Consider the following 15,710-nt stretch of genomic DNA (forward strand, 5'->3'; position numbering starts at 1 on the left):
AACTTTTTTTTATCTATCTATTATTTTTATTGTTTTACAACCTTTAATAAAAATATTCCATCTAAAAGTTGGTACAGGGATTGTTTTCCTCTTCAACAAGAAGTTCTATGCATCGGTTATGAAGACAAGCATCATGTAGCCACAGCAAACCGGGCAGAGGGCAGTCATGTTATGGCTGGACCCACGACTTTGTTATTCAAAACTCAGGGCAGTCATGCTGATTTCTTCTTGTTGGGGTGCTGTTATTCAAAAATTACTCAGAAGTTGTTCTGCATGAAACATAAAGCCAATCAAGAAGGGAAAAGAGAGACAATTAGGAGTCTTGAAGTTTAGTTCACAGCAATACTCCACACAATTTTCAAGAATGATAATTGTTTGGATGACAGACTATGCAGAAACATGGGGTAGTCGTCTTCTGAGCGGGCACCCCAACAAGAAGGAATTCCGCATCATCTTCTTAACAATAGTCCACAGCAAACCACAACCTGCAGCATTCCACAAGATTAATATATTCATATATATATATATATATAGGCTGTATTGAACAAGGTTAATCCTCTGAGACCGGATTGGTACAAGGAGTTCAATGCATCAGTTATGAAGACAAGCATAAAGTCTTATGAAGCGGAGGTTAGTTACTGAAGATCAATCAGTATGGTACTTTTTAAGGTCAATCAGTATGGTACTATTTAAATCATCCTATTGTACTCATCATCGGCTGCAACTTTGTGAAATGTTTTGTTGCTTGATAAGATCGCAGGTTACAAGTAAAAATTGTCTAGTAATTTGAAAGGGAAGACTCATCAAGTCTTGGAGATTGGGATTGGAACTGGCTCTTATCTCAAGTATTGTGCTGGTGAGGGTGGTGTACAGCTTTTTGGCAGCAGAGGCTGCCGATTTCTTTCCACTTGGAAATTTGAATTTATACAAGCTGTAATAATGGCTCCACTTCTAGCTAAAATTCTGCTGATGTTATTTTGCCTTCCTGAAACTTGTACTGTCCATAATATAGCATCCGAAATGAATTGAACACAGACTTGAAGATGCTAGAGTTCACAGCCCGCACATTGTCATTACTAGATGGTTCTCCTGAAAAGGCCATTAGTGGTGTCAAGGAATTAGCATGCCCTGCCATTGTAATGTGCAGCATGGTGGCATGGTGGTATCTTGCCTTAGAGCGACATGCGAGAAAAATACTCACACGATTTACAACATGATGTTTCTTAGACCTTTAAGTGGATGGAACAATGTCGAAGAGCCAATGACTATTGTTTCAAATGCCACTGATTGAAAACTGGATTCTGATGTTGTCTTTATTGTTTTTCTCCTTTGTAATGTTGGGTGTTGAACTACATACAAATTAGTTCTTTGGATTTTAGAGATGCTATTATTATCCAGGTTGGGGAGGCTATACCATTAAGTGATTCTTCTGTTGATGCAGTTCTAGGAATACTTGTCTTATATTCTTTTAAAGATGTTGATAATTGATATGACTCTGAAAGGTACTTTAACATCTTTGGCCACAAAAATGTCATTTTAGTTCTACGAGTCGCTTAGGAGTTCATATATAAACCTCATATTCTTGGAGAAGCAAGGCATAAGTGAAGCACTTCATAGATAGTACAATTTTCTCTTTGTGCAGTAATTAGACTTCTTCTATGAATGTTCTCAACTGTATTGTCCCTCTAACTACAAGTTACAGAGTTTGGTGTGAATAGTTTAGACATCAATATAAGCGTTAGATTGTGCAAAATGTTTATTCCGTTTAGCTCCTAGAGTCAAATTGAACGTGTGCAGCATTTGGATACACAATGCATTCTTGCAGCGTTTGAAGTTACTTCTTAGAGAGTAATTCTACATACAATCGTGAAGTACGTAACCGTCGCGTAATCGCTTTGAAAAAGAGTGGGATCTATTATTAAAAAATTAATTTTTTTCATGTGGGTCCCATATTTTATTCATTTTTTTTAAAACGATTACGCGGCGGTTACGCAATTCACGGTTGTAAGTATATTTTCTCCTTCTTAGATGGAGCATCACATGCATTCGGATATCCTTATATCAAACATCCAAATATTGAATGAGTTTTTTCTTCTTTCTTTCTTTCTTTGTGCTGTTGTTGTGGTGGTGGTGCAGAGGGAACGGTTCTTAGATCTATAGTGTTCTTGACCCTTCGCAACATATATTTTGTTGATGATTTTCGCCTTAGCATGGAAATAGAAATTCAAATATTCGAAGCTGGGTTTTCAGATGTTGAGCTTAATATGGCATAACTTGTAAGTAATACCAACAATTAGTCAGTGTTTTTCTCAATTCCAGGGAGTCCTGCTGCTCAGCTACCTCTGATATGGACTCTTTAACTTTTGATCTGTGTGGGGGTGCCAGGGGGCCAATGACACATGCGATTTAATTTCACTATTCATTATTAAGTTGCTTTTTAAATTGCAGACTAGTTTGGGTAGACTAGAACTTACTGTATTCTTGAGCAGGAACTAAAATCCTTTGACAGCTTTTGTGTAGAATTCAAAGGAATGTCTCATTCTGTACATTGAAAAGGGTTTGGTCTTTTTACTATGCTCATCTGTTAACATGTTTTGGCCCCTTTTTAGAGGAAGATAAGGTTGTAAAGCCATCATGTGGGGGGGTGCAATTTCTGGATTTAAAAGCATTTGCTGGACAATTTTCTTAAAAGTATCCAAGAACTCATTGACAGATCGAACCTGGTACATGTTTGACTGACTGTAGTCTAAACAAGAAAGTTTGATGAATGTTTGTGGGGGACAGCCATGCCACCTTTTTGTCAAACTTCTGTTTGGTTTGTATGATCTGATTAACATTTTGTTTGAATTCCATTAATTATCTAATCAGGTTGGGAGGTCCACATTTTAGTTGTCATGTTCATTAATAATGCTCATTTAGCATCTAACGATAATAACAAGGACAATGATTAAAAAAATGGTCCATTATAGTCGGTGGGTTTATAATCATACATTTTAATATGGGTACATGTGATAAAACAATAGTAATTAAAAAAAAAACTTTATTATTATTATTATTATTTTTTTTTTTTTCTGTTTCTGCAATCTTCTTTTATTATAACAACAAAAAATCTCAACACAATAATCATCATACCAAAACCATAAGGAATAATAATTTTTTGTTTTCTAGCAGGATGTTTTAACATTCTCATGATTACAGAAGGAATGAGTGAGAGATTTTTTTTATTCTCAATTGTAATTGAATTCAATGCAAATATTCATATTTATTGAAAAATTACATTGAGATTAGATAAGATAAATATCTCGATCATTATAAAAATCAAATCAAAATGATTCGATAATTATGAAAATCAAATCAAGATAATATCAAATTAAATTCTCTGATACATATGTCAACCAACTTAAATGAACAGACAATTAAAATGCATTACATTAACAAGTAGAACTAGAAATAATAAAATTTAAGATAAAAAAAAAATAGCATTACTCACAAAAAATAAACATAAGTACAATTTTTTCATTTATCCACAGATAATCTATACCACAATATAATAATTACTTAAATAAAGTAGGATTAATTATTTGGGTTAATCAATGTCAATTTAATAAGTTATCCTTACAAATGAAATATAAAAAATAAATATATTTTAATAAATTAAAATATTGGTCTAAGATTAATGATTAAATTTAAAGGTGAGCATCCTAGAGATGAAAGGAAAGGGCATGGGCAAGTTGCAACCAACGTCCTAACTTAACCGCAACCTGATTTCAAAAAGCAACATGCAGTTTTGGGGTTCAGGAGGGGCTAAAGAGGAATACACAGGAAAACGGAGGACCTCGGAGCAAAAAGGTGGTGAACCACTCCAAGTTAAAGTAATCTCCCTCTCTCCGATACATTAGGGTTTTTGATTTTTAACTTTTCGTTTCATTCTTTGACTAAAAGCAGTCGCCAAGCCGGGACATTTCCTCCTCGCCCCTCGTCTACACCTACTCGTACGCTCTCTCTCTTTTTTATATATGTATATAAATTTTTTTTGGTGGTTTATATAAGGGATTTCTGGCGCTCTTATGATCTTATCTGTAATCTACTGGACTTAGTTTTGCTCCGCATTGGTTCTTTGTTATGCTCTGATTTTAATTAGTTTCTATTTTGTGCGTTCTATTTTGTGGGGTTTATTACGTTTTTTCTAAGTATAATGTTTTTGGAATTTTTTAGCGAATTATGTTTGGCGAAGAGCTTAAGTAGGTAATTATTTGGAGGGGCTTCTGCATTTTCGTGTCAAACTTTCAATTCAACTACTATTTCTATCTTTTTGGTCTTTACTTTTTGGCCAAAAATTCATTCTTTTGGGTCGGGAAATGAAAAATGCGGTGCTCTGAGGCTGTTGATGATGGAAGCTTGTAGTAGTTAAAGTTATTGGAGTCCCTCCATTTTGTGAAAAAAATACCCTTTTGATTTCAGTCATGAAATTTGCTTGTTTTCAGGCATTTTGAACTATTTTTTCGTACATATGGCTTTAAGATAGCTTTTGCTTGCTGATGTTATCTTATGAGTTTATTGTTTTTGTATCTGTGGCTGTTTAGCAATGGAGCTGTGATTAAGTGCAGTTGTTCCATTATATCAATCATAACCAAAAAAAAAAAAATCAATCATAACCAAAATGGGTTAAATTATATTGAGTTTTTATTTCATAAGGGTAAATGACCAAGATGAAGCTTTCTGGAAAATAACCCTGAGGGGTAGCTCAGCTGGTCCGGCCTTGGGTTTGCTCCCCAATGGTCACCAGTTCGAGTCCCCTTAGGGCCATTGGAGGTTTACCTGATCGTTAAATTTAGGGCCCCATGGGATTAGTTGAGGTGCACGCAAGCTGGCCCAGACACCCTTGGTTATAAAAAAAAAAAAAAAAAAAAAAGCTTTCTGGAAAATAGAGGACCAGTTTGAGATGTGAAATTCTCAAGGGGCAAGTTTGAAATTTTGGTGGGAAGTTTTCATCGGGCGAACTTAAAATTTGGGGATTTTTTAAAAATAAACCGTATGCTTTAAATTTTGTTGGTGTTTGTCAAGATAGTTGCATTTCATTTTACCATGTCGATTGGTTTTCTGTGTGTAGTAAAACTGATCGAAAACTATGTCGAGTACAAAATTTTAATTGATTTTCCATATTGTCATTGTAGGATTTTAGCTGTAGTGCAAATGGAATTTCAAAGGGAATCTGATTCTGGAAGATGTTAGGGGTGTTGATGGATTCTATAGCATGTTTAAATTTTATCACTCTTGGATGAAGGAAAGTGGCCAGAAGTTTTCTAGGTGTTTTATGACACTGACACGGGGCATAAGCTCATGAACATATGTTGAAAATGTTTATCTTCAGCAAGTAATGTTACTTATTCTGCCATTTGTTGGCTAGACTCATAAAGGTTGTAAGCAACACTCTAGTTTTCGTGATTTTTATAGAAAATAGCTAAAACGGGGTCGCTTTGTTGTGTGGCTGCAAGGCCACATGGATCAAATACAGCCAGTAGGGACTGGTCCGTGGGTCCACATGAGCCTTACTGGCGAACAAATACAAGCTTTTCACCTCCCCCATCAAGATGGGATGTTCGACTGCAATCTGAAGGGCTACCATATAGTTCATTCGAAGGCGCTCAATTATTTGGATCTTCGACATCATCAAACAGTAAAGGAAGTCGGAGCTGGGTGAGAGCCAACTATCTTTATAACCATCAACACTCTGCATCTGATGGTACTGGGCTGTTTCTGAGTAGTCCATCTGACCGTTCTCAGGGTCCTCAGTGGACACCCCCAGCAAGACAGGAAATCAATGTTGATGATTATGAGACAGCGACAAAAAGAGGTAATCTGATTGTTAATGCATCTCATTCAATGTTTACCTATAGTGATGAACGTTTGTTTTATATTTGAGAAGAGTGTATAATAATGTCTCAAATATAATACTTCCTTTAACTTCAGTTTCTGTTGGTTACCACCCAGTTGCATTTACTGTTAAATTGATTTGTCCAAAATAGATTTATACTTTTTATTCATTGTTTGTGTTTGCTCTTGGTTTTTATCCGGTATTCAATCTGGATCAGTTTACTTTTGTCTGGTTGATATGCATATATAAATACCTGCATACATTTATTAAAAAGAAGTGTTTCATGCATACTCCATGCGCATATATGATCGCACAGGACAGTAGGGAGCTAACAGTGACATCATTAAAGAGATGAACTTCAAGTTCCTTGTGATATTTATTGCTTTACAGGTTGACACTTTCATAGTTGTACACATAAAACTAAAATTTTCTTTATGGATGCTCCTCACTTATTGGCAAACGAGAAAGCCATTCAATGTAAGTTTGAAGATGGGGGATAAGATAGAACCCATAAAATTTGATGTTATTATCCTAGAATATGCAGTGTTTATTTTTTGCTTTTCTGGTCCATTAGAAGTGCCATGTTGAGCTGCTTGAGCACATGGGCTATTCAATGGGTCTAGCCCTCCACCCCCCTTAAAACCTCTATATCCTGTGTAGGCTAGATTTGATGCCAAGTTTCTACTATATTGAACACCATACAGTTCACAGCTAGTTTATCTAGGTAGTTACGTCCTTCCTCTTTTAGTAGGTATTCGTAGATGTTTTGTTGGAGTGTACACCCCATGCAATGTTTAAGAAGAAGAAGAATGCCTAGCCCACCACCCCTTAAAACCTCTATTCCAGTTAATGCCGACTTGATGCCAAGTTTCTAGAATGAACACCATACAGTCCGCTGCTTGTTTATCTAGGTGCTTAAATTATTCCTTTCTTATTAGGGTATTACTAGCTAGGGTTACATTTCATAATCATAGATTGTCTTTGCTTGTTTACAGATGCATATTTTTTTTTTCATTTTCTAATGAATATCTTTATGCAAGTTTTTTCTTATAAATAATGTAAGCTGTTACATTCTATTCTTGCATTTATAAGTTCACATGTTATTTAGATGCAAGATTAACCATGATGATTCAATCTTCAAAGGAGGTTATAATTTAGCAAAAAAAAATCTCTTCATTGTTGTTCTTGTTGCTAATATTGATATTGATACTCATTGCACGTACTGATTTCTTTTGTCTGCCTTCTTAACTTGCTAGATCCAGCTATGGCACCATCATCTTTTAGATCTACCATGGAGGTATAGAACTAAAATTAAGCTCTCTGAGTTTTTTTTTTTGGCCGGATTGGATGGGGAAGAATCATCATGAATTTCGTGATATCTCCTCATTATATCTGTTCTCTTAATGGATTAAATATTTGCAGGGAACCTCTGAAAATCCAGATAGTGGTGGCTCTACATCATCATCCCATTCAGAGAGTAGTGAGTCAGAGCCGACAATCAAGAATCACTTATCCTCTCACCGCAACTTCTCAAATCGCCGTTCTTTCATGTCCAAACCTATACATCCCTTGTCTTTTTCTTCCCGAACATATTCTAGGGAGGCTCCTGAAGCAATAGCTGCTGGCTATTCAGAGTTTGAGACTGCCACTCCACAAAGAGATGCCCACCGTTGGAGCAGTGCTAGCAGCAGCATTGATTTTGCTGATGTTTCTGAGTCGTTTGAGTCTGAAATTGTCAGTCGGCCGTGCAATCCTTCTGATGGTTTTAGGTGTGGCTTGTGTGAAAAATATCTTTCACAAAGATCACCATGGGGTTCTCGTAGGATCGTGAAAAGTGGAGATATGCCTGTAGCTGGGGTTCTTTCGTGCCGGCACGTTTTTCATGCTGAATGTTTGGAGCAGACAACACCAAAGACACGAAAAAACGATCCTCCTTGCCCTCTCTGTGTTAAATTGGAGGAGGATAACTCCCTCGAGCAACGGGGTTTTTCAAGACTGAAGAGTGGCTTCCCAAGACTCAGACCATTTGGTGAGGATGGTCCATCCAGGCCTTGGGGTTGCGTACAGGTGGGAGATTGTGTTGAAGGGGCTTTGCAAGCACCCCCATGCAATACTATGTTCTTACTTAACCGAAACCGCATTAAAAAGAACCTGTCTTTGAAGGGTAACTCAAGCAAGGAGTTTCCAGGGAGGTTGAGAAAAAGTGGCTCTCCACAACAGTTGATTGGGAAAGCAGTCGATCAGGGAGCAGTTGGGTGCTCTAGTACAACATCAGGCCCCAGTATGAAGATATGAAGAAAGATTTGTAGATAATGGTAACATGTAATTCATCTTTGTGAGGGCTCTTTTCTTTTTTGATTGATATGTGCAATTTTTAGTTCCACTTTAGCCGAGTAGATATTCTATCAACGAGACTGGATAAACCGGTTAGGGTGTTGTATAGATTTGATTTTGTGCAAACTGCGGGTTGAAAATCAAAGTTGGAAGTAGACAATAGTTTGTTTATGCTATTTTCTTTTCTTTTATCTGGCCTGAATGTTCACCGATGGAGGTTGGTTTGAAATGCTGGAAAACTCGTGTTTCTACATGTCCAATTGCTGATTGGATCTGGTTAATTGCCTTATTATCATCCTTTTACTGTTGGGATTTTAACTGGACTAGTCTTCTCTACCACAAGATGCAACACAAGCTCGGTCACACATCCCATGGGAGTTGCACTGCATGGGTCCGGCTTGTCCGTATTTTTCTGAAGTTTTTCCTTGCTTGGTTGTTTCTCCTTTAACCTCACAGGGGAGATACAGTGTAAGGTTCCATACGTCAAGTAGGTCCAATCTCCCAAATGGTCTTGCTTTACCGAGTTGTGCAAAGAATATTTGTTTTGTCTGTGCTTGCTCTCGAGATCTTATCGCCCCAAGGCCCATCATAAATGGGGGGTTCTTTAGGAAGAGTCAACTCTTCTCTTTTTTTTTTTTATTAAAGTTAGTGGGGTTTCCAATTCAGATTTTTTATTTAGAGAATCGGACCATATGTTATAAGGTTCTTCATTTATGTCATAAATGTGTGGCAATAGAAGTTCATAGATGTGATTTTTTTATATTTTATTTAAAAAAAAAAAGAATTCAGAGTTTGAAATATGGAAACTTGAGATCCGTATATTTTTAATAAAATAATGCTAGATATAATAATAGATTGTGCAAGCGATGCACACTCCGTTTTGTTTTTTTTAAAAGAAAAAAAAGAAAGATAAATGCTACTAATAAGGCCATTGGCTCATCTACGTGAATGCTAAGTATCGATTGTGAAAGATTGTGTCTCCAGTGAAACACCAAATTGAATGAAAAACGGTGGCAGGAATCACGATTATGGTATGAAATTTGAACCTCAATCCGACAAAAAACAATGAAAATTGTCTGATTTATCTCCACAGAGAAGACAAAGATATAAGAAAAAATATCCGATTCCCCACTCCTATCTGAAAGACTCATCTTTACCGAGGAATTGAAAGGTACTTGGCAATCTAATCTAAACGTAGTTAAGACACAATTGTGAACTAACAACACATAATACGAAGAAAAAGTACCCTTGAGAGACGAGAAAGGTGAAAAAAAAAAAAAAAGTTGGGAAAAATGGAGGCCCTGCAATCCATTTAACTAATATATACGTCCAAGATCAAGAAAGGTCCATAGCAAATCTTTCATAAAACGAGAGAATACACGTATAATGTGACATGTTCACGTCACTCTGTAGAAGGAGCTATCACACAGTACTACTACGCCAACTTTGGTTGTGAGCTTCACTTACACCACATGTTTACAACTAGAAAACCAAACCTCTTGCAGTTGTGGCCAAATTTCCTAGCCATTCAAAATTTTACTACAAGTAGGGCTCTATCTCTTATACATACAGGGACCAGCAGCAAGCCTCTGTTCCCCACATTCATGTGCTCTGTTCGCTGTACATGGGACAATACCATATTGTACTTTGCAACAAGACAATTGCTTGATGATGTGTTGTTGTGTGTGTGTGCCTGATGTTTTTGGTCATTCGTTTGAAACCAGGATGAGGAGGAGGGGGAGGAGGATGATTTTTTCTCTGCAATTGGGCCCTGTTGGATGGAGACCAGGGTTCGCCCACCCCAACTAGCCATGTTCTAGCCCTCGTCTTTTTCCATCAATTTGTAACATTGAGTTAAAGCCCTGCTGCTTCCTCCTGCTTCTGCTTCTGATAACTTCATGAAAATGACCTTCTGTTAAAGAGCTGATCAGGCTTCTTGGAACAAGGGATGCCATTTGCTGCATGTCTTTTAAAATCTTGAAATAAAATACTTGAACTTTTTATTTTTCTTTATATATATATATATATATATATATATATAAGTAAAACAAAATGCTAAAGTTATTACAAATTTAAAGCTGATGAATGTCAGTATCGAAAACTGCATTGAGGAACCCGATATTTATAAAGATGAGATCTGAATTAGACCGATCGATTTATAGCTGAAATATGGAATGGAATAATGGTGTCCAAGTATGACAAAAAATAAGATAACTCAATGTTGACATTTATTATCTCTCTCTCAGCTTTCTCATCAATAATAGGAATTAAAATCCTCAAAATCTTATTTATTGTGCCATATACATACAATTTCTTAAATTGTGAATGTTGTTTTTCGAGTAAATTATCTTGTTATTTTTGTTGTTGTCGTCATCGTCGTCGTTATTCATTATTTTTAATAATAAAATAAACTTTTTTGTGATTTTAAGTGGATTTTCTATTTTTATTTTACTTTTGGATGGCTTTTGAATTTGATTTATAGTTGTTACTTTTGGTACCCAATTGATGTTCTTTATTTGATCGGATAATCCAAGTATTTAAAATATGCTAATAAATAATTTAATTTATTAAATAAAAATTATAAATATATAGTTGTAACATACATGTTGTTTTTTTATTTTTAGTTTTTTTGAGTCTCTTGGTTACTAAACGAAAAAAATGAATAAGCTGATATATACCAAAAAAACATATGTTAGAAAAATTAAATTTTTTACCAATTTCAATTAAAATTAATAATTTAACTAATTTTCATTTCATACCTTTAATTCAATTATATATTATTTAATTTTCATTCAATAACATTAATGGAATAGTAAATAATATGGTTGAATAGGAGTAAAGTCTAGTAGTTTGAAAATTAAATAGTACAATAAATAATAAGAAGGGGTAATATATTAAGATGTTTTGACGGCAAATAGATTTTATAAAAGTAAATTAAAAAATCGGCGTAATTATTTTTATTATAAAATAGATTTAACGTATCATATGAAATTATGTAAATTTATAAATTTATTTTTATAAAATTTAAAGCTAGAAACTAGAAGAAAAAAAAAAGTTTAACGTGGATAAGATAAGAGCATCGATCCTAAATGCTTTAAATTGAAATTTGAAGTTAGAAAGCAAAGGCACTAAAGCCTACTTTATTAGGCACCAACGCGATGGTAGTTTCGAGACACTAACATCAACAAATGTGACATGCATGTGATAGGAGGGTCCATCATTTGCTTTCATCTTTATAAAGGGAAAGTCCAAATCAAAAGCTAAGAACCTTCAAAGTTCAAACATGTTGGCTCCGACATGTGCAACGATTTCCTTGCACGTAATAAAAGCTTCTCTGCAGACTGCTTTACCAAGCTAGTCACTCTCAAATAATATTTACACTATTATATGCTAGGAATATTCGATATTTGTAATTTTAGAGTAGACAGTCTTACACGTTCTTTCTTTAAAAAGAAAAAAAAAGATAAATTTAAAAATTATATAAAAAAAATTATTTTTTAATAATGAGTTGCATTTTTTTCAAAATGAATAAACGAAGACCGCATGCTCTAAAATTATATATAACATTACCGATTATGCCATAAAAAGTATATAACATCCATATTAATTCCAAAACCACTTGATCGAAGTCGATCAATTTTAATTAAAGAACAATCAAGCTAGCTAGCTTCTAAACAAGCATGCATGGACCATGTGATGGGCCATGTCATCTGGGTGCATGATGTACTCTTTAGTGCTGCAAATGCAAAGATTAAAGCCCTCTTTATGATCAAGCTAAGCCTGATCGCTTAGCTGAAACGTCGTCCTGAAAGCACATGCATGCGCGCATGCATCATATATATTCAATGACTGATCAAGGAAACCCAAAACATGCAACTTTCACAGTACATATATAATTTCTTCATTCACACTGCTGCTAAACCTGATGATACGTACTCGAAAGTACTTTTTGACTGAAATGCCACTTTCGTTTTGTTGCTTGCAATGCATGAAACTTCTGAGTGAAACATACGTTTCATAACCCGACCCCTAGCTAGCTGATCATAGTACTGAGAGTGATAGATTTTTTTTTTTTTTTCTTTGGAAGCAAACACAAGAGCAGATAATTAGGGACAATTACATTATTAATTGATTAAGTTGGAAGGAAATTAATTAATGATCAGAAACAGTACTCATGATCTTAGCCTAATTCCTCTAGCTAGCTAGATGTTACTTATAACTTTTATTCGTTGATTGTTTTTATAATGGTCGATCTTAATTGCATATATGCTCTCAAAATTAGAACAAATTAGTAATAATTAATGCATGCAGTTCATTATAACATGTTTATTATGTCATGCATAAAAAAATATATCTTAATTTGGACCTATTTATTCTTTGATCATTAATCATTTTGGACCGACAGCTTGCATGCTTAATTTAATTTCCAGAATCCATTTTCCTTACTCAAAGCGTGAGTGATTGTGGAAATTCTGGTTCTGAAATTAATTTGGGTTGATTATAAATTTGCTCGTCATGACTAGCGTTGTTAACGATCACATCATTCATTTGGTCCAGTTTCTGAAATATGAATCAGCCTTTCGTATCAATATTTTCATGAAAATGATGGGTTTTAAATGCATGCTAGCTACAATATCATGCATGCATGGTTCACAACTCTTTATTATCTTCTCCATTTTTTTAAAATATATTCCAGGTGATACGTATATAATATATATATATATATATATATAAAGATTTAGAAGAAAATATTTGCATTCTTAATTTTCATCCTAGCTAGCTACTAGATCTCGGTGTTATATGCGTGTGACAACTGACAAGATTACCGAGCCCCCTTCGGGAAGACATGACCTCAACAAATCAATCAAACATATAATATGATTAACTTATCTGTTTGTGAAAAGTATATATTTACCTGGCCTCCACATGAGAAGCTAATCAAGATGGATTTTCTATTAATGTTAGGATCGATGCTATCTAATTAAATGGGTTTCTTTTGTCTCCATATTTCACATGATCATGTATGGCAGGAATATTAAACTTTCTAAAAAAAATAAATAAATAACAATATTTTTAAAATCATAAACATTGAGGTGATAAAATTTGGATGATTGGCTGGGATTTTAAGAGCTTCAAAAAGTATAAACAAGTACAAAATATAGAGAACTTTAATCCGGAGAATTAAAAATAATTAAACCATGGTTGATAGTTCTTTTATTTATGCTTTCTCTTACCTTTTAGGTTTGGGTATTAATACTTTTGTTGAATTATTTTCTCTGAAGATGGGTCTTACCTTATATATGTAGTACCTAGTACGTCTATTAGAAAAAATTATTTATTTGTGGCCAGTTATTTTCTGTTAATATGATTATTTCATTCCAAACTAAGTTTATTTTTATTGCAAATAACTCGTCATAAATGCTTATTTTTCTTGTAGCATGTTACCATCTTAATGTTACCGGGCTTATAGTGGAATGACTCTGATCTTCTTACTATTAATTGACTTAATAATAATTCTTAACCCCATGGTATTATTCTGACATTTGCAATGACATTGATCTTCAATTCAAAATATTTTTTTTCCTTTAGTATTCATCATATTTATTGAGAAGGGAACGCTTTGGCTGACAACCTTACTTCTTTTGGTTCTATGGGTAACACGGTTGGTTTCTTCTCTCTTTTTGAATTACCTAAACACATGATTGGTCTTTTTTCTATCGATCATGCAGGTTTCCCTTCCTTTCTATATTAAACTTTTAGTCTAGTCTAATTGCAATAGTTTTACTGTAGATATATATATTTTTATAAGAGTTTAATTTTGGAATTTTTTGTAACCCCCTTGTTCCCTAGGGTAAGACCCCTAGCGGGGGCAGGGGCGGGGGGCGGGCTGACCCCATCGAGCCCCCAAGCAGTTTCAAGCCCACCATTTGTACCAGGACGGGGTTGAAAACCCTCCCCCCCACATGGTGCGGGTGTGGGTCCACCCCGCCCCGCACCGCACCATGCAGGTAGCAACCTTACTTGTTCCTATTTGTATAAGATATTCTTCCACCACAAATGAAGATTATCAATACTATTGGAGTACCATTCTATTATTTAAAAAAGTACATTAACTTAAACCATGGACCAAGCAAAATCCAGGACCATCGTTTGTATAATACCTTATATTTAATATGAGGTGGCGTAGTGAATGTGATCTCACGTTATTTAAAAGGGTCGAGTTTTTACAATCAATTTTTACAAACTGATTGTACTAGTTTTTGTTAGGTATATATATTTTTGTAGGAGTCTGATTTTCAGATTTTCTATAACTCCCTTGCTCCTTTTTGTATAAGGTATTGTTTATCTGCCATAAGTGAGGGTTATCAATAAAATTAGAGTATCATCTTATTCCTTAAAAAAAAAAAAACAAATTAAACCATGGTCCAAGCAAAATCCGGGACCATTGCTTGTATAATCCCTTATATTTAATATGAGGTGGCGTAGTAAATGTGATCTCACGTTAACTAAAGAAGTCGAATTTTTACAAACTTATTGAATCAAGTTAATTAAACTCTAAAAGGAATCCAAAGCAAGCTCTTAAATGGCTTCACACAATGACATTACAATTTGAAATCAAGACATCCATGATTATAAATTTATAAGAGACAATGGGAGACTCGATCCAAGATGAAAATCATTATTAAGGAATACTAGTGTCGGCAACATTACTTAATTAGTAATTACCTCCACATTCCCCAAATCGTCGAGATTATGAATAAACTAATAATAATCAAGACCCAAATTAATTATCAAATTAATCAAGGGTTCTCATTTAACAATCATGGATAATTGATCTCAAGCGCCCACGCTTTTATTGACCTACTCGATGAGTTAATGACTCTTACCAGATCATACCGAAACCCTTAAAAGTCTTTTAAAAGCTCTTTACCAAATCCAATAGGTGGTTGGAAGTGCTCTCAGAGACACTACGTACGTACTTTCATTATTATTCTATTCAGTCTGCAATAAAAAGTATAGAAGAGGTAGTTACTTGTTAGGTTAGCCACCTAAGACTGTAAAAGACGCAACAAATATACTCGAAAGATAGATACAGCTTCACACCCTAGCTTTAGTAGACAGTCCTCCTTTGATCACGGGCTCGAAGAAATTAAATTCCTTCACTTGATCATCACGTCTAATTGATTTGAAACAGTGAGTCCATAAATCTAGCTAACACTTTAAAAAAAAAAATCTAAAGTACTTAAACTTAAAATTATGCTGCAACTACTATTTGTGAATGCAGGCCAGAGATTGAGTTATACGCATATAGGGTAAAAGGATGGCGTGGGATGAGAGAAGATGCTGAGTAGTACGTACGTGGGTTCCTGAGGATATTTACAGGCTTGCTTGCTTTCTTTCTGTCTGCTAAAGAATTTTGTGGCTCTGGAAATTCAGACTGTGAAGGCCTTCAAAATCAGAACCAATTAGAATTAGATGTTCTTGGTTATTGCTTTATCTC

General features: G+C 34.8%; 1 protein-coding gene across 2 annotated transcripts; it reads left to right on the forward strand.

Moving 5' to 3' along the window:
• The first annotated feature begins 3,744 nt into the window (after nt 1–3,744).
• Nucleotides 3,745–8,398, forward strand: LOC108980816. 2 transcript variants are annotated; one of them, XM_018951828.2, is made up of 5 exons: nt 3,745–3,849; nt 3,946–3,992; nt 5,455–5,854; nt 7,138–7,172; nt 7,298–8,398. In XM_018951828.2, exons 1-5 carry the CDS (start codon nt 3,780–3,782, stop codon nt 8,168–8,170), a joined length of 1,425 nt encoding a protein of 474 aa, XP_018807373.1. In that variant the 5' UTR covers nt 3,745–3,779; the 3' UTR covers nt 8,171–8,398. The 2 variants fall into 2 exon arrangements, with proteins under 2 accessions (XP_018807373.1, XP_018807372.1); XM_018951827.2 differs by having other exon boundaries at nt 3,746–3,849; nt 7,132–7,172.
• The last annotated feature ends 7,312 nt before the right edge of the window (nt 8,399–15,710 follow it).

The sequence above is a fragment of the Juglans regia genome, chromosome 13 (genome assembly GCF_001411555.2).
Source record: "Juglans regia cultivar Chandler chromosome 13, Walnut 2.0, whole genome shotgun sequence".
Lineage (NCBI taxonomy): Eukaryota > Viridiplantae > Streptophyta > Magnoliopsida > Fagales > Juglandaceae > Juglans > Juglans regia.